This window comes from Strix uralensis, chromosome 3 (genome assembly GCF_047716275.1).
Source record: "Strix uralensis isolate ZFMK-TIS-50842 chromosome 3, bStrUra1, whole genome shotgun sequence".
Lineage (NCBI taxonomy): Eukaryota > Metazoa > Chordata > Aves > Strigiformes > Strigidae > Strix > Strix uralensis.
The window spans coordinates 95679427-95699863 of record NC_133974.1 but is presented as its reverse complement, the minus strand read 5'-3'; the positions used below and the strand labels follow the sequence as shown (position 1 = coordinate 95699863).

Here is a 20437-nt window from a genome sequence, read left to right as displayed (position 1 = left end):
TTATTATTATAAATTTTAATACAATACACATGCATTAGGCATTATAAAAATAATTACAGTTTTCCTTTTCTCTTTTTATATACTGTGGAGCCTATAGTCAGAATAACTAAAGCTGACAATAAATTAGTAGGAGTGGACTCTGTAGAGAACATTTTTAAGTGATGTGAAATGTGTTGCATGTTATTGTGCAGTTGTATACGTGTTTTATAAAAGAAATATTATTTGTATTTTAAATAATGAAGGTTGCATTCTAATAATAGAGATTTTGATTTTTTACTTGTTCATTGTCAGGAGGGAGAAAGATTTTGCATCTCCATGTTTATCCATATGTACATGTACATATATGTTAGCTGTCTCTCTGATTTCTATGAACGTACTTGACGGAAAAAAACGCCAGTGCATGTTTATTTGCAGGATAAGGAATTTAGCTTCTAATTTAATTTACTTTCTATCATCAGTGTTGAGGATGGCAAAAAAATGTGTAATCATGTAGTGTAGATATCCATCTAATAATAAGTGATCTGTAACCACTATAATCTTTCATAGGCTCATAGAATTGAAAAGGTAATATATATTTCTATAAATTGTCATCCTCCAATAAGATAAAAAGAGAAATGGTCAAGAAGTTGCTAAAGATGCACTGATAGGTTTGTGGAAGATGAACATTCTGTGAATTATTATAAGCAAACAGATGTTGCCAAATCCTAGGCTTTATTTTACCACACTGAAGTATTGAATTGCTCTCTGACTTTTATTTCATGGGGAATGGTTGCTGCACATAAAGACAAAAAATTATTATTTTGCTGAATGTGGATATTTATTCTTATGGCAGTAGGACTTACTGTTAATGGGGTAGACTACACCAACCCATAACTACAGGGTAGAAGGCACTTCCTGCCTCTAGGGACAATTTAAGATGGAAACTTCATCAGAAAGTTGAGTTAATTTTACCATGGTGAGGTTTCAGGGATTAAATTTGTGGTTAATATGTACACTTTTGTTTTAAAATTATATTTGAAACCCTGAAGTGATTATTTCTAATGTTTTCTCTGAGGGCAGAAAATAATGTGAATAACACAGATCTTTTGGTCAACTTAGCAGCAATTATGAGGTCTTAGCTGTCTGCCTATTCATGTTCCCTTTGGTAAGACAGAGAAATCCATTTCTGCAGCAGACCTGCCTCAAAGAAGGCATCTTAATTATTTCAGTGGCCCAATATCCATGGTGAGATTTCACCTGCAGAGTGTGGGAGAGTGGGAATTAATTGTCCAGTAATTTTACAGTGCTCATAGCTTTTGACTCTAAACTCAAAATGTAAAAGTTGTTTATCACTGAGTAGTATTTCAATACATTAAGATATATTTAACAAAAACCGCTCCCACTTTTTGCAGCAGCAATAACCACTGTTCATGGTGTGCTGGGTTTGTGTGTGGCGGGGGTTTTGGTAGCAGGAGAGGGAGCTACAGCAGTGGCCCCCTGTGAGAAGCTTCTTGAGGTTGGACCCACCTCTGTGCCAAGGCCAAGCCAATTAATGAGAGTGGCCATGCCTCTGTCATAACGTATTTAAAGGGAACCTGGGAAGGAGGAGGGGGAATTGTGAGGAGGAGTTGTGAGGAGGACACCTATGCGAACACTGAGGTCAGTGGAAGAAAAGAGGAGGAAGGGGGGGTGCATCGATGCAGAGACCCACCTGCAGCCCATGGAGGACCCCATGCTGGAGCAGGTGACTGCACCCAAAGAAGGCCGAAACTCTGAGGGAAGAAGCCCCACTGTTGTAGTTCAACACTGGAAGGATTGCAACACATGGGAGGGATCCATGCCAGAGCAGCTCTGGAAGCACTGAGGGCCATGGGAAGGACTCATGTAGGAGAAAGCTCATGGAGGACTGTCTAGTGTGAGACAGGAACCGTGCTGGAGTAGGGTAAGAGTGTGAGGAGTGCCCTGGCTGCCTTGAGGAGGAAGGAGCGGTAGGACTGACCAAACCCCTCCCCATTCCCTGACCCCTGGGCTGCTGTGGGGGTAGGAGGTAGAGAAATTGGGAGCAAAGCTGAGTCTGGGAAGAAGGAAGGGGTTGGGGAAGGTGTATAGGAGTATTTAAGATGTGGTAATGCTTCTTACTGTTCTGCTCTGTCTGTTAAGTAGTGTTGTTGTTAGTGTCCAAATTAAATTGATGTTCTTTTTCTTCCCGTAATGGATCTGTCTTTTGCCCATGACTGTAATGGGTGAATTATTGTTCTCTGTCCTTATCTCAATTCGCGAGCCTTTTGCTTTATTTTCGCCTTCCCATTCCTGAGGGGAAAGGGGGGTTAGCGAGCAGCTGCATGGTGCTCAGTTGCCCTCTGGGCTCAAACCATGACACATGGCCAGTGTCATCCTTTTGCAGCTTCCAGTGTGTTGTGTGCCTGAGGTATGTGGCCTGAGGTTGTCAGGTGAAGAATAAATTTTTAATGAATATGTCCCTCTTTTGTTCCCTTTTATGTTCCTTCTTGGTTTTGGGAGCAGTACTGTAGTTAGACATAAAATGTGTTCCTCATTCGTCATGCTAGAGTGGATATACCATGCTTCAAAAACTGGATGTGCAAAGAGGAAAAGGTCCAGGTGAATCCTTGGATTGAAGGGAAGAGGCTTTGAGATCTGGCTGCAAAGGGCTAGACATACTATGTAGTAAAGAATAATCCATTTTTAGCTGTTTGAAAATGACATGACTGGCAGTGGGGAGCTCTCATATTCAGTCTTATTAATTTAAAACCTAGAGATACAAGTTATCTATATATTTGAGTGGATATTTTCACAATAATATTGGAAATTAAAGATTGTATTTCAGATGAGGTTTTTGTTTGTTCTGTGTAATGCACCTTTTTTTTTTTTTTTTTTTTTTTTTTTTTGTAGTGATCCACTTCAAAATGCATAGCAGTGAAGTTTGGGAAAATGACAGACAGAAATTGCACCAATGCTGAATTAAAACTAAGTTTCCAAGCTCATCAAATGATAGTACTAGTGGGGAACTTAACGTTCCCGTTTTAAATCACATCTTCAATTTAAAAGAGAGTTTTAAGTATTGCTTTTAAATCAGTTGGGTTGTTAGAATCCTACTGGCTGTTTTTTTTCCGAATGTTTCTTGATCTTCTGTGAGGCGTGTCTGTGCCAAGACGAGTAAACAAGGATGTTTTCTTGAATTCCAGAAATATTTCTGTAATATTAATGAAATTTCTTAAGCATTTTTTACTTCCTTCAAGCAATCTAAACTAGACATACCACAAAAACGAAATTGTTACCACATACTACTGTTAGTCTTGAGATAAGCAATGAGGTTTTTGCTTGTATTATTTTGAGTTTACACACTTGTCCTTGTACATAGGAAGTCCCAAATTTATCACAAATTTTCATTGATGCATAGGATTGGGTGGTGCAATACTAAATTTCATTGATCCTGATAACACTTTAGCCCAATTTCCTTCCATCCTCCTTCACTCAAACATGTGCAAACATTTTGGTGTCTCGTTTTTCTTTTTAATTAACTCAGTTTTTGAACTGCATTGAAACAGGAAGTTACACATTTTGAGTATTCAATTTATTGTATATCAACAGTAAGAAAAGAGTACATCCACATAGTTAAGCTTCTGCAGTTGTCCTGTGTCTTTACAATAACAATTTTTAATCTCTGTTGTTGTGAAACTGCCAGAGCGAAAATAATGTCACACATAAAGCAACTGAAGTGGGATATCAGTGAATACAGTCAGATGATAGGAACTCTGATGTCACTTTAGGAACTTAGAAGCATGTAAGTAGATATTCGGTTACAATAATTAATGTCTTATTAATTTATAACCAGAAAGAAATATCACCTTGCAATGGCTAAGCTGTCATTGAGTTTGTTGTCAGTTATATTTTGGGTGATAAAAGCAGTATTTCCATTCAGTATACATGATTGTTTCTCTGTATAAATTGATATATTAGTAGAGTCTGGTTGCATTTTCATTAAAATGCAACTTTTCAAAGTTGTCTGTAAACTATTAGTAAAGAAAACCGCAGATCTATCTTCAAATTTCTTGAGACTGAGCTGTATTGGAAGAATGGCAAAAGAAGCATACAGCTGGAGTTTATGTCTCTACTGTTGCAGTCCCACTTACATCTAACACATGGCTCCTTCTCGTCAGCCTTCCTTGAGGTTATTATAGGTACATCTCCTCTTCCAGCTGAGGTTACTGTCCCTGACTGTTCATAATTGCCAGCCTTTCTGCTTCTGTCCTATCCACCTATCTGGGTTTTACTAGATTAGCAAAGACTTTATACTTAAAATAAATTGATAAATTTTGACTGAAATCAGTTAGGGAGTACTCACATGAACAATTCCGCTAGCTAGTGTGGCAGAGGAGTGGAGATGAATGTCTAGAAAGTTTTATCAGAACCTTTACTTCTGTGAAATTACAAAAGCAAAATTCTTCAGCAAGCACAAAACAAAGGTGTGATACATGTCCATGGTTGGAGTTCCCCATGTAGCAAGGATATTTTTATGCATTAAAAAGTTCTGACAAATAATAAAGGGGTTTGGGGGGTTTTGATTTATTTTTTAGGGTTTTTTTTCATGGTACAGACCTCCAAAAGGATTATTCTGCAGGAAGGAATACATGATTTTGTGGGTTACAGTAGGCAAAATGAGATGAAATCAAATACCAGTAACTGCATAGTCAAGACTTTAGCTTATAATGAAAAAACTGTTGCTTATTAGCTCAATTAACAAGTCATGGGTAAAATCTCATTTAGAATGTCATCATTATATCTAAGCACCTTGGATTAAATAGAGAAATCAAACTGAGTCAATAGCTGAAAAGAACCTTTTTAAGAAAATGGAAGTGTTGTTTTAGAACAGGAAGTTAAACCTTTACCTTTTTAAATTAAATTTGCAGGGAAATGTAATTATGAATTCTGAAACTATTTGGAGTAAATATCAAGCAGAGAGAAATTATATGTGGTGAATGATAGCACTGATTACAAAATATCAAACTGATGTGAAGTGGTAAGGAATACTATGAGACAATAAATTAGGTTTGTAGCCATCACAGGTGGGAAATTCAGAAGCAGCTTTCTAAGCAGGACAATGGAAGTGAGAAATTATAATTTGTTATGTTATAAAACTGTAAAAAGAATTGTAAGGTAGGAAAAAAAAATGGTCTTGCAGTTAGAAATTAGCCTGTGTATGAAAATTTTAGGGCTCAACTTGCCATTGTCTCAGAGGATGCTGAAGATTTGATTGCTGTTTCTTCATGATTGTTACATTGATCTTACCCTGTTTGATTAATTATAATGATTGGCAGAGTGCCACCTCCCCTTGGTGAAGACATGCTGACTACTTCTTATGATTGTCTTGTCCTTCACATGCCTGGAAATGGTTACCAGGATTAGTTGCTCCATCACCTTCCCAGAGATCAAGGTGACAGTGACTGGCCCGTAGTTCCATGGCTCCTCCTTGCCCTTCTTAAAGATAGGAATGATGCTTACTTTAGTCTTTGGACACTTCTCCCAATCACCTTAATTGATCAAAGACTATCAAGAATGACCTCACAATAACATCATCCAGCTCCCTCAGTACTCATGGGTGCATCCCACCAAGGCCCATTGACTTACGTATGTCCCGTTTGCTTAAGTATTCCCTGACCTGATCCTCTTCCATGAAGGTTTATGTCTTCCTTAATACAGACTTTCCCCCTGGTCTCTGGGATTTGCGATAACTGAAGGCTGGTCTTGCTAGTAAAGATTGAGGCAAAGAAGGCATTGAGTGCTGCAGCCTTTCCATGTCCTGTTCAACTAGGTCCCCCACCCCATTCATCAGGGGGCTCATGTTTTCCCTAGCCTTCCTTTTGTCACCTGTGTACTTATAGAAGCCTTTCTTGTTGTCTTTGACATTAAGCCATTTTTTCCATGTTGCACTTTATGTAACCCAGTATAAGAATTCAACAGTTAAACATCAACATAAGATCAGTACATATATGTTTAATATACAGCTCACAAAATCAACATGAATATCCAGTGCCACTGAAAACAACCAATGGCTTCAGTCTTGGCAGGCAAAATAATTTTAATAAAAACAAAGGGAGGATACCTCATTCTTTGCTTCTCCCTACAAAATTAAATTACTGGAGGTGGAAATGATCTATTATTTTCTTTTTAACAACTTTCAGCAGCATTGCAAAAGGTCTTGATATAAATGCATTTTGGTATCCTAAAAATTTGATAAGCTGTTTATATTTTTTTTATCACAAGGATTGATGCTACTTAAAATCTTTTCCATTTTGATTAATTTATCAGTATATCCATAGAGCCAGGATTTCTGTTGTTGCAAACAACGATTGCTAATGGCTATAACTCAAACCCATGTGAACTTAAGTAAACTTTCTGTGGTATATTAAGAATGTTCAAGTTAAAATTTGTCTTTCTGCTGAAGAAATCTGTTTCTGAAGGTTCTATTCTTAGAATATGAAAAGCAAATATTAATATGTTGTGTAATTTTGTACTTAAAAATGTAATGTGCATCCTATTTGTCATTATTGTCAGCAAAAATGGATTTGAATCATGAGTTATTTGTTCTACTTTATCCTATTTTTAGTGAGTAGCAGGATTTTGGTAAAACTAACTTAAATATAGCTATAACTTGCATTTTTAATAAAACATTTTGATGAATTCCTCAACATTTTTTATTAAAAATTCAAATTACAGCTTTATTTAAACCTCCTTAGTCTTCTAGACTATGTTAACACTGATTCAGAAAGCAAGTACCCTTATACTTTTGTTTGGAAAAACTGCTTTTAAAAAAGGATGTATACAGCATTCAGAATCTTTTTTCTTTTTTTTATGGTGCACAAAGATTTAGTGTTTCCTTTACAATTCAATCCATCAGGATTGATTCTTTTTTTTTTTTTTTTTTTTTTTTATTCTTTTCTGCATTGAGCTTTTGAAAAGCTGAAGTGAAAATTCAGGAAAGAAGTGAGCCGATTTGTTTTTATGTGTAAGTCCAGGTCCCATTTTTATCTCCTCCTTTTCTACTTTGGCTCCTATTTCAAAACCATTACAGATAAAAATTGAAAAGAAATATGTATTACAGGTATTGGTAATAACTGCTCTCTTTCTACATGCACTACCAACTACTTAGGCTTACTAAAATGTACCCTTTGTGTAACACAAAAGGCACAGTGTGCGTAATTCTATAAAGAATTCAACTTACAGTCAGGGTAGGTGTTTAAGAGCATGCAGGCACCTGAGCAAAGTTACATAAGTGTTCTCTAAATTTCTGCTCTTGTATGTGCTCAGGATTCCCATTTTTGACTATCCTGAACTTCTGGAGCTTATCACATGCTTAGAAGTCCTCAGTTCTGAGATTAGTTAAAACTCCGGGAGGCTCAATTTTTTGTGTATATTTAGAGGACCGTTAATATACATTGACTGCTTTGACCACTGTTAAAACATCAGCAATGACATGAGAAAGAGAGGATGCTGTCTAATGTAGCAGTTACAGGACTTGTTTGGGAATGGAGAAAATGCTTCTTCAGTAGCTGAGCGCTTGAAATTTATTGTGGTCATTGCTGAGGAATAACATGCCTAATTACTTTTTAAAATCTGGACATTAGTACACAACAGGCTACCACATTCATTCTCAGAGGCAAACTTCAATAAAGCTTCAACAGAGCAAGAATCAAAGTTCATTCTTTTACAAAGAAGTTTCACACACTTATTAATTGCTGATTTTCAGCTGCCAAAAGGAATAAGCAATGGGAATGGTAAAGCTCATTCATCTTTCAATAGATAGCAAATTTAAAATTAGTTAATCTAGATTGTTGACTGGCAAGAAGAGATATCTTACCATGGAGTGTATCTCATGGTTTCTTCCCTCAGCTCTCTACCTCAGCATACCCCATTCTTTTGGTGCTGGAGTTCCTAAAAAAAAAAAAAAAAGAATAATTTCTCATGAAGCAGCTCCTGTACTCCTATAATTTATAGCCTGAAATATTAAGATAGCCTCAAACTGGTACTAACTGATGGTGTAATCACTACAGGCATTTTTTTCTTTTCTACCTAAGATGTAGTGCATACAGACTTCTACTTCAGAAAACTTCAATATCTTAATAAAGAGTAAAGCTAAAATATAATATGAAATTAAAAGTACAGTAAGTTTCCAAAACCAGATTGATGTTTATAACAAGCCATGTTTTCCTCTGCTAAACTGCTCTGAAAATGAAATATGCCTCTTTTGTGGTTTATGGTGTTACTGGCAAGATTGGTGGTGGGGACGATTCTCCAGGCACCAAAAATATATGCAGATCTCTACAGATGTCCCTAACAAAAAACTTCACTTGCATTTGATCCAAGCTGTCATGACTCCATTGATGTAGGTTGCCATTTGGTAGAGCTCTTAAAATATTCTCATCCCACCATTCAAAGTAATTTTTCTAAAACTGAGAAAGATATATGGAAAAGGAGAATTTAAATACCGTATTTATCACTCGAAACAGCATAGGACATGTAAATGAGGCAAATTTATTTGAGAGTATTCTATCTTTTTTTATACATGTTGGTCTAGTCGAAAAAGGCAGACAAACTTTGAACATCAAAGCCCTTTTTCAGGTCTAAAACAGAAGCAGCAAATGTTGCTACTGCAAATGGCAAATACATAAAGGATGTCAAAACACATTTGCTATTACTTGGTCTTAACTGAAATCTTAAACACAGTGGTCTAATTTAAAGTTGATAGGTAACTCGAGTGTCTAATGTATTGGCCCTTTCTTATATTTAGTAAAATTTTTACAACTGCATCAACTGTTGAAGGGAACAGATTTAGATTCCTACAAAGAGAGGGAAATGCACAATCTATATCCAGTGTTTACTGTAAACTGCACAATGCAGTATAAGATATATGGCCTGTTTTATGAGAAGTTATCTGAAATGTGTGATTCTGGCATAAGCAGAAGTGAATCTTATTTATTTAGAAGTGGCATCACTGTTGGGTGTGTCTCCTAAAGTTCTTGTGGGTTTGACTTCATATTTTCCTTTGTATCCACCCCCTCAGCTTCTGCCAAGCTTACCATGCTTCATTTCAGGCTCTTTGTACCTACTAATTAAGGACTTTCAATGTGTGTATGTATTATACAATCAAATATGATCTCACAGGCAGCTTTAAGGAAGTAAATGGTTGCAAAGAGTAGCTGAATTTTTTTTTTCTTTCTTGAGACATACAATCTGTCATACATGAAATGTAAAATATTTCTGCAATAATATTGATATCAGAATATGAGAAAAACTTGGTTGTATCAATAGATACACTACTTCACTCCTCACTGCTGATATCTGCAAACATTTGTTTATGCTAAGTAGCCTCTAACTGTGCCTTCACTCCTCTTCTCCCACTTTGAATTTGATAACTGCTGCCCGTTCTCTTTAAAGAAAATATAAAAGTATAACTAGGTAACATAAAAGTAGTCACACTGTAATCATTAATGCTTGTGCAGATATTCTACAGCATCTTGAAGCCATGCTATGTAATCTGAGAAATTATTAGAATCCATAACTAAAAGAAACAGAATCAGGCCAAAATGGTCCTGTTAACTGAGTCTAAAATATGTGCTCTATCAGGTGAAGGTGATGATTGTATATTAAGTTGCTATTAACAGTTTTCTTTTATCCTTTAATTCCCACTAGCATTGTGCTTTGCAACATTTGACAGGTAGACAAACTATATACTAATTTTCCAGAAGAGGAAAATTAGAGAAAGAGATTTCAATAGTTTCAATCTTTTTGCACTGAGATCGCTCTAAGGTTCAATCTGGTATGAGGCTTGCCACATGTCAGTATGGAGCCTAAAATTGCATTTCTGACTATCATTAGGCATTAAGGGTCAAGTGGCTTTTGTTGCAAAAGTATAGCTATTAAAAACATACAGCTGTGTTAATATGAAAAATATTTTTGTTACCTGTACTGTTACCTGAGATTTCTTAAAATAATGAAACTGAAGAAAGTCAACATGATTAAATTCAGCTATCATATCCCATTTGGAGTTGTTTTGTTGTTGTTTGGCGGTCTTGGACAATCTTAAAATAGTCAATTTCATCTTGTTTTAAATCAAGTTTATACTTCATTTAACCTTTGTTTTTGAAATACAGTTCAATCTTTGCCTTACTACTCCTGCAGAGGAATATTAATTAATGTAAAAACCTACTCCTAATGGGATTCTTGTAAGTGCTTGGTGGTTGGGGTTTTTTTGGAAGCATTCCAGTTGAACTTTATAAAAATTTACTTTTACAAAGTTGGCATTGTATGTAACATTTCATGTTTGTTCTTTTATTTTCATAATCTTAAAACAATCTCATTTTTAGTGATCACATATCCTTTAACAATATTCATTGCAGTAGAAATGGTACTTGTCTTTGATTTGTGTCTGACATATTCCTGTATAAGTTTGTTCTTTGCTGTTAGGCATTTGCAGTGTTTAATTTAATGGTAAATTCTGTTTATAATTTTTTTCAACATATAAGGAATAGTTTATCTTGTCAGTCAATTAATTTTATGTGGATAAAATGATGCCTAGGTAAATGACCAAAGCACCAATTAACTCAAGGGTTTGAGCAGTAGAAATGTTCACTTGTGGAGTGCACTTCAACCTGCCTAGATCAATGTTCAGTACCACAATAAATATAATCTCAAGAAACTGTTCATTTTACCCTCTTCCTCCTCTGGAAATAAACAAAGAAACTCCAGAGCCAGAGAAATTAAATTATGCCAATGTTTTATTTAGTTCATTGAGACTGAATATTCTGGTTTTCCTTTGAGGCTTTTAACTTTCCCAAAGACTATGTTTTGCAGTTCAACACTGCAGGGGTACCATGAGCAACCTTGTTTTATGTCTTTCCCATTTTTGAATTGCAGTCTAATGAATGTAGCCATATGTAATACACATGCTTTTCATGAAGAATTTAGCTGAACTTTGAACTTTACAGTGGGGAAGTATTTGTTGTATATTGGTTTTGGATTTGTTTTCCTATTTTTAAGTATTGATTCTTTGTTGATTCATTATTCCCAAACTCCATTACATCTAATTTTTTCCATTCTGAACAGATGGCTATGATATCTTGAGGGATCCTGGTAAAGATGTAATGAAATATGCTTAAATGCAAACAATTCTAATACGTTAGTTGTATTACAAAGACTTACCAAATAATTTGTCTTTAGTTTCCTTCAGAAGTGTCCATAGTTCCTTTATTTGTATTTGATAAGAAGTGGAAATACATAATAGCAGGAACAGGTTGATAGTCTTTGTAAGCATGAAGACTCACAATTGAAGGTAGCTGCCATCCTGAAACTCTTCAGACAACCATCACTTGAATGAGAGCTTTCCTTGAACCAAGGGGACTTTTTGCTCCTATTGGTTTCAGTGGAAGAGTTGATAATTCTTGTCCGATAGAGCACTTAGTAGGAATGGAAAGACAAAGTCTTCTACTGTGAAAATGTAGTTTCTGCAAAACAGATATGTGGGCAGGTACGTGGACAGATGCCTTTCTCATCAGAATACATGGTCTGAACAGCTATCCCAAGAGTTTGCTTTTGTTAACAGTCTTAATGTTCCTCCCTCAGAACAGCTCAACTTGCAACCTTAATTCTTCTCTCCTGGAGAGTTGTTTCCAATTCTTTTTGCAAGTTAAACTGGAGGCTTCTGGCATGAGGGCTGCTGGAACCCCCTTGGAGCACTCATACCAGGACCGAAATCTGGTTACAAGGTGGGGTTGTGAGGAGACACTGTGATTCTGGTTTCTAACATAAAAGATATCAATTTCATGCTATTGTTTGACAAATTTTTTCAGACTTAACTGAAGAACAATGTAAATGTTTTCTGTGGATTTCATGCATTAAACTTTGTGAAGGTCTTCCCCCTCTGAACAATAAACCCTCTTTCAACAAACAAGCAAACAAAAAAAAGAAGGTGGCCAGATTCAACACTCTGGAAGTGCCATTTCCTGCTTGAGCACTCTTGAAATCTTTATGAAAAATCACTAAAATGAAGTCCTTAAAATTTGTCCGGTATTTATAAACTGGGATCACTAAAGCCAACTGCAATGGGATTTGTGGGTGTTGGATACATTTAAAAATCAGTACGGTCATTTCAATATGTACAACCATGTTTGATCACTTGTGGCAACAAAATAAGGTCTAAGTTTATACACTTGCATGCTCTTACCTACTCAGATATAGTCCTTGAGTAATCCCAGTGGGTACTACTTAACTTAAAAATAGCATTCAGCCCTATAATTTCTCTGCTGGCAGTTGAGCATCCAGCCACACTATACCCTACATGTTTCTTTAACTTATTTTCCTAATTAAAGTTTGTGAGGCACTAAACAGTTGTTTATGATGGCTGTAAATAGCATTTGTATATGTAACAGCATAGAATAAATGATCTCTGAATTAGTTAGTGATAGAATAGGGTGCATAATGTCTGCCAGGGCCTTTGCTGATATGCAGGCTTCTACCTGCTCTAGGCGTACAACTGAGTCTTGAAATCACTTTGATGTTTTCATGTCACCTCAAAAAGTAATCAGCCACTTCCAAAAGCCTTATTGCATTTTTGTTCAGTATATATTAAATTATTACTGATTTCAAGAGTTTAGCCCATTATCAATACTACAGCAAGTTTTCTATTTCTTGGTCACTTCATCTAGTTCAGAGCTTGTGAGCCATTGTTGTCATTCTGCTTTCTGACTTACCCAGGTTCAGTGGGACAGCTGTAACTTGCACATTTTACAAGAGGAGCCTACTGAACCAAAACTTTTTGTCTCATGTGAAAGTTGGTGGAGTGCACTGAAGAGGAGTACAGGCTGAAATCGAGCCTTCAGAGAAAACATTCTTAAACATTCAAATTCAGGATGTGGATCAAACATGAATTTTCTCAAAATTTAAGGTGTTTGAATTTGTTGTAAGTAATGATGGGTTTGTTGTAAATGTCACATTGTGATTTGGGCATATTTGTGAGTGTTTTAATATTAAAGCCAATTTACACAACCTAACACGAAAGGTTTAATTACAATTAAGTTGATGCAAAATTTATCACTTTTTAATGCAACTCTGTCAACTGGGGTTTCATGAATGTGATTGCAAGAAAATGTTATGCTTTTTCCAATGATCTGAATTATTTTTATAGTAATGATTATTCCAGTTCACATTGTAATGACTTGATGACATGTGTTTCCTGATTCTCATCCTGTAGGATATGATGATTCATCCTTAGATAAGCATTTTCAAGTATTTATTTTGTAACACTATGCCATGGTATTAAAGAAGGAAAGGAGAAATTGTTTGGCCTATAAGAGTAAAATAAATTGTTTTCTACAAGTCTAACAGTTTTAGCTGAACTGTTCAACTACCTTGCCAAAAATGTGTTACCATCAATGGTTTCTTCTCTCAACTCTGTTTTTATTCATATCATGCATATATTGTTTTAAAAGAACATATAGCTTATTTGTTTGACTTAGGCCCAGGAGAAACAGCATGCCAATAATGTTAGTGCACCGTTGTACTCGAAGGCCATTTGAAAGAAGGTGAAGCTACTTCATGAAATTATAGATTATTTAAGGAAGTTTAAACAGTGTGACTGAAGATACATCAACCATGGAGAAGGAATAATCTTCATTAAAACACAACCACTCCATCAAGCTTCTAATGTTTCTTCCAGCCTTTTACTAGTATTAACATTGCTGTATTCCCTTATTATCATCCTAAACATCTCTGTCGTTACCCACAGTCTGCAACATTTTTCTGTAGCTGTTTCATGCTCATATTATGCTGAAGTACAATCTTAATGGTCCTGTTTAAACTCTTCTCCGTAGATACCATTTTCAGGATGTGATTGTTTACTACTTCATATATTTCTGTATTTTCTTAAAATGGACTGTATAAACCAGAAAATTTCCCCTTCCCAAGAGTTATGGGGATCTATTTTTGTGTGCTTTCTTTGGCTGTACAAAGCTGCTGTCTCTTAATGTAACGCTGGAAAATGATTATCGGATTACCTTTAATTTTGGTTGATGCATTTCTGACAGGCTGAAGCAATAATCACTGTAATAGTTTTGCTTTCCAAACTTAGTTCTACTGTTTTTACTCTCAAAGGCAGCACATTGCCAGAAGGGTTAAATACTTTACATTGCAGTGTTACGTATGAGTAAGGGCTTTTCATTGTTTATTTTAGGTTCAGCCATGAATTTCATCCAGTCTTTCTGCACTTAATACAAACTTTTTCTGCAACAAAAGCAATTCTAGAGGGTCAATTCAGGCTGCATATTAAAATTAGTGCTAGTGATGGGATGAATGTGCTATAAAATTTTGCTTGCAAAACTGCCTGTTTTTCTTCAAGGCAAACGTGAAACATGAACGTTATATTCTCAGGTCATCATCACAGAAAAGTATGTTTTCCTAAATCCTCTTGCTCCTTTGGATCACACAGCAGTAAAGACTGCACTGTATCTTTCTTTGATTTTCTTATTCAAAAAGGGTGGAACATTTCTCTATGCTTTGCCATTCAAACATTCCTGGTGGTTCTATTTTCAACTCAAAATTTTTAAATTAGTAACAGATGTGCTGATTCTTTTGACTGAAGCAGAGGGCAAATTTTTCTACTGTATTTTGAATAAAGTTTTTTAAACTTTTACTGATTATTGAACCCTGAGTGCTAGTTTTTGTTACTAGCCTTCACTGTAAACAGTATCTCTACACCACAGAAATGTCACTGAAATCAGTGGGGAGTAATCCTGGTATTATGATGAGGGCAGCAGAACATATTTGGAATGACTATAAAATGCAGCTTATGGAGCTAGAGCCCACTAAGGTGTAGCATCCCAGTATTGCATATCCCAACCTGTTTAGGTATGTTTTGTTAATATTTCATCCCCACTCACACCAAAATTGCAAAGCAGGTAGCTTGGAAAATAGCTGGCATCCATGCATACATATGTTATTGGTAATGCTGGTCCATTGCCACAAAACATAGAAAACTCTTGTGCAGCAGAACTCCCAGGAAGCTTCATAGCTCTTGTGCACAATGGATTTGGGGATCTCAATAGATCTGAAGCAGGAAGAAAGGCTTGTGAGTAGGACAGAAGAAAGACTCTAGAGGGAAAAATACCTAAGGAGAATCAAATTCCAATTTAAAGAGTATAATTTTGAAGTTTATGTTGCAACCATCAGGTTGAATTAGAGGTGGAGCTATTTTGCATTTTCACACAGTTTGAGATTCCTCCCTATTTCTGCTCCTGAACTATCTTCATTACTGTAATTTATTTGGGTGTAAGTCTCATCCTTTCTCCTTTCTTATTTATTGACATATATGTACTTGTGATAACACAGCTGCTGGTGTAATCTTTCATTATTCTTAAGCCTTTAAATTTTTTTGTTAATGATAATACAGATGCATGATTTATTTGGATCTGTAGATCATCTAGCAGTGAGAACTGATAAATAATACAGACTGTAATACTTTTCGTAGTGATTTTTAAAAGATTTGAAGGCCAAATAGATCTTGACCTTCTAGTGCACAAAAGGAAACAACCACCAGATTGAAAACATAAAAGGCAGGAACCAACCATTTTTGTAGGTAGAATATCTGCTTCACTTAAAAAGGGATGAAAAATATTCATTAATACACAATTAAAAGAAGCCTGAATTTTTTTCTTCCAGGAATACTGAAAATATTCAAGGTATGCTTAAGGGCCAATATGAAACAGGGACGAAAGAAATACAAAAGCAAATTGCAGTTTGTTGTTGTGAAAATACCTCAGGCTCACACTTAAGAACTTTTCACGTATTTTAAATTTTCAAAGTTTGGTTTTACTTATGCACATTTTAAGTTGCCTTGAGAAATTATACAGCTCAAACATTCAGACTTTAGAGAAGTGAAGTGAAACTAAATTAATTTGTCAGAGAAGAGAAATCTTTTGTCAAAAATGCTTCTCCATTGGTGGAACACTGAACTTAGTCTTCTGGGTTCTTTAAAACCCCTAGGCTGACTTGCTATATTTGTCTAAATAGGAGTTGTTTAAATGCAAAATGTCTGTCTTTTGATGTCTCTGAAGTTGTTCCCTTTTTTTTTTCTTGGGGCAGGAGGAAAGATGTCACTTGGATGTCAAGAAGCTTTTGAAGTTTTCAAGAGGGACCATGCAGACAGTATAACAATTGACGACAACAACCAGCTTCTAAAACAGAGGTGAGTATCCTAGCAAGATACAGCTAGAGGCAGACATCTGAGAGTTCATTATGAGTCTGGGTAGAAAGGCTTCTATTGAGAACTTGGTACAAAAACTTCACCTTTTTTTACTGGGGATATTTCATATTCAGAAGGCACTGAGTGGTGACAGATTAAAAGTTGGGATAGAATATGAAAGTGGCATGATGAATGTTAGTGCATATTTCCTCTGGTTTTATTCATCTTATCTTTATAGCCATGATGAAGCAATGTGGTAATGGCATTCATGATCATGAATTATCTAGAGGAAGTAAGATCCATGTGACTGAATCAATTACTGCAATTTCCATTGTCAAAAATGCTTTACTGGCTTCGGCACCGAGATGGAGACTAAGCTAGGAGATGTTTAACATATGCTTTTGTCTGTTGTTCCTATTTTTTTGCCAAGTGATTTTAGCTTCTCTCTGCCAGTTTTGCACTCAACAACAGAAATAATACTTTCCTCTTCCACATTTATTATTAATGCTGGCAAAACACTTCAAAATCTTCCAGTGAAGACGGTGAGAATGACAAAACATTGAAAATGTGAATTTTCATAAAGCAGATTTTAAACATCTCAGAAATTAAACCACCAACACTTGTCCATGTTGATTGGATAACAGTACTGTTTCAGTGTCAGTTTTTCAAATGTTAACCCCCCTCATACTGCAAGAGAAATACAGGGTTTTGAGATTGGAGATGCCAAAAGCAGATCTCTCTATCTACCCATGAAACTAACATTTCCCCTAACAGGGTTTTTTTTTTCTTTTTTCCTTTTTTTTTTTTTTTGTCCTGGGGTTTTCTCCTTCTGCAGGTTTCTCCTGCTTTCTTCTGCTTTCTTAATAACACAATTTTCCCGCTTAATAAGCATGAAAGATTGCTGAGTCTTATACTCATCTACGTCAGTAAAACCGAGGCAAGAAATTATCTCCACATCTCTGTGAATTATTCAAGATCTTGCTATTTAACACTTTTCTGAACTGGTTAACTTTCTACCTGGGTCTATAACTTAGCCACAGGGACATGAATTGCCAAAGTATTAGATGTATGTAAGAATTTATCCATGTAAACTGTATGTTTAGTAATGCCTTTCTTCTGATCAGTGTATCAGATGACGCCACATCACTGCATCATCACTGCATAAATGATTACACTGCAATAATTTCTGGCATTGCTGTCTATTGAAGGGAACACTTCATGGCCACAGCATGATAATGGGAGCAATACAGTTCTGAGCCATGCCCTGCATTTCCTCCATAATTCTTCCATATTTTCTCTGTTTGTTATTACTATAAAACAAACTGGTATTTCCTTCTGGTTTCAGAACATATAATAGAGATGGGCAGAACCCACAAAGTCTGATGCCAGATTTGCTTTCCCTAAAGGACAGAAAGATTCAGACTAATGCCTTAGGTAACCCCTCTCTAATATGCATCAGCTGATTGCTGAAATCAGTGTGAACATGTATGTTGACACCCTGGAGCAAGAGACTTTTCCCCTTCTGTTTTCAGTCATTTTTAGCAAAGATGCCTATAGCTCTAAGTTTACTGAGTTCATTAGAATGGATTTATATCAAGTCCAGTCTGTAATTTGGAATACAGCCTCTGAACTACCAGTTACACAAAAGCTCTGTTACCCAGCCAGTGTTCAAATTGCACAGGAAGAAGTGTGTGGACACCACATGTTTAAAGGTTACCATAACTTCCCTTTATATGTAGGCCTCTCATGTTAATAATTTTGTTTATAGTTGCATAACCACTTCTGTCATACCGCAAACAGTATTCAGTTCACAAATTACTTATTTTTAGCTGCCTTATTTTTTCCTTTGGGTATTTTGGGTAGATTTTCTTGGCTTGCTAATTATCATAGAATCATAGAATGGTTGGAAGGGACCTTTAAAGGTCATCTAGTCCAACCCCCTGCAATGAGCAGGGACATCTTCAACCAGATCAGGTTGCTCAGAGCCCCGTCCAACCTGATCTTGAATGTTTCCAGGAAGGGGGCATCCACAATTTCGCTGGGCAACCTGTTCCAGTGTTTCAGCACCCTCACAGTAAAAAATTTCTTCCTTATATCTAGTCTAAATCTACCCTCTTTAAAATCATTACCCCCTGTCCTATTGCAACAAGACCTGCTAAAAAGTTTGTGCCCATCTTTCTTATAAGCACCTTTAAGTACTGAAAGGCCACAATAAGGTCTCTCTGAGCTTTCTCTTCTCTAGGCTGAGCAACCCCAACTCTCTCAGCCTTTCCTTATAGCAGAGATGCTTCATCTCTCTGAGCATTTTTGTGGCCCTCCTCTGGACCCACTCTAACAGGTCCATGTCATTCCTGTCCTGAGGACTCCAGAGCTGGACACAGAACTGGCCACAGGCCAAGTGGGGCCTCACGAGAGCAGAGTAGAGGGGCAGAATCACCTCCCTTGGCCACATTTCTTTTGATGCAGCCCAGGATATGGTTGGCCTCCTGGGCTGTGCGTGCATGTTGCCAGCTCATATCCAGCTTTTCATTCACCAGTACTGCCAAGTCCTTCTCAGCAGGCCTGCTCTCAATCCCTTCATCCCCCAGCATGTACTGATACCGGAGGTTGCCCTGACCCATGTGCAGGACCTTGCACTTGGCCTTGTTGAACCTCATGAGGTTCACATGGGTCCTCTTCTCAAGCTTGTCCAGGTCTCTCTGGATGTCATCCCTTCCCTCCAGCATGTCAACCGCACCACACAGCTTGGTGTAGTCTGAAAACTTGCTGAGGGTGCACTGGCTCCCACTGTCGATGTCATTGATGAAGATACTAAACAGTAGTGGTCCATACTGGGACCGATCTCCATCTGGACATTGAGCCATTGACACCTACCCTCTGAAAGTGACTATCCAACCAATTCCTCATCCACCGAACAGTCCACCCATTAAATCCATATCTCTCTAATTTAGAAAGAAGGATGCTGTGGGGGACCATGTCAAAAGCCTTACAGAAGTCCAGATAGATGACATCTGTAGCTCTTCCCTTGTCACTCCATCACAGAAGGCCACTAGGTTGGTCAGGCATGATTTTGTGCCTTGGTGAAGCCATGCTGGCTGTCTCGAATCACTTTTCTGTCCTCCATGTGCCTTAGCTTCTGGGAGGATCTGTTCCATGATCTTCTCAGGCACAGAGGTGAGGCTGACAGGTCAGTACTTCCTAGGGTCCTCCTTTCTACCCTTTTTAAAAATGGGTGTGATGTTTCCCTTTTTCCAGGTGCCAGGGACTTCATCTGACTGCCATGACTTTTCAGATATCATGGAGAGTGACTTGGCAGATACGTCAGCCAATTCCCTCATTTCATCAAGTCCCATAGACATATGTATGTTCAGGTTCCTCAGGTGGTCACGAACCTGATCTTCTCTTATGGTGGGAGGGATTTTTCTCTTCCAGTCCCTGTCTTGCAGTCCATCCACTTGAGAGAAGTGGGAGGAGAGACTGCCAGTGAAGACTGAGGCAAAACAGTTGTTGAACACCTCAGCCTTCTCCTCATCCGTTGTTACCAGTTTTCCAGTCTTGCTCATCACGGGGTGTACGCTTTCTTTGACCTTCCTTTTCTGGATGCCATACCAGTAAAAGCCCTTATTATTCTTTTCATCCCTTGCCACATTCAGCTCCAGCTGTGCCTTGGCCCTCCTGACCCCATTCCTACAGAACCGGGCAGCATCCCTATACTCTTCCCAGGACACCTGTCCCTGCTTCCACTGCCTGTGCCTTCTTGCCCTTTAGTTTGACAATCCATGCCAGTCTCTTGCCTTCCTTTCCTGATTTCTTACACCTGAGGATCAAGAGCTCTTGCGGTCTGTGGAATGCATCCTTAAAAGATCTGCCAGCTCTGTTTTGCTCACTTGTGCTGGAGGGCAGTTTCCGAGGGAGTCCTACTGACTAACTCCTTGAACAGCTGGAAGTTTGCTTTCCTAAAATTCAGGGTCCTGACTTTACTCTTTACCTGACCCATATCCCTCAGGACTGTGAACGCCACCAGTGCATGATCACTTCAGCCCAGGCTGCCTCCAATCTTGACATCATCAATACATATATTTTTTTCTGTAACTACCTGTGTATGAACAATCAAATGTAATTGATTGATTAAATCAAATACTGAAAAGCATTTGTCTTGATTTTAAAAAAAATATAAAAGAAATACTGGTTTTGACATCAAACTTTTCA

The 20437-nt window shown here is 37.1% G+C and overlaps 1 protein-coding gene across 1 annotated transcript in view; it reads left to right on the top strand.

Annotated features, from left to right (window-relative positions):
* KIF6 (kinesin family member 6) overlaps nt 1–20437 on the top strand; it is a 172326-nt gene that overhangs the window by 96745 nt on the left and 55144 nt on the right. Inside the window, exon 14 of the mRNA XM_074863494.1 lies at nt 16129–16231. Within this exon, the coding sequence (XP_074719595.1) occupies nt 16129–16231 (103 nt within the window). The remainder of the gene's footprint in view (nt 1–16128; nt 16232–20437) is intronic.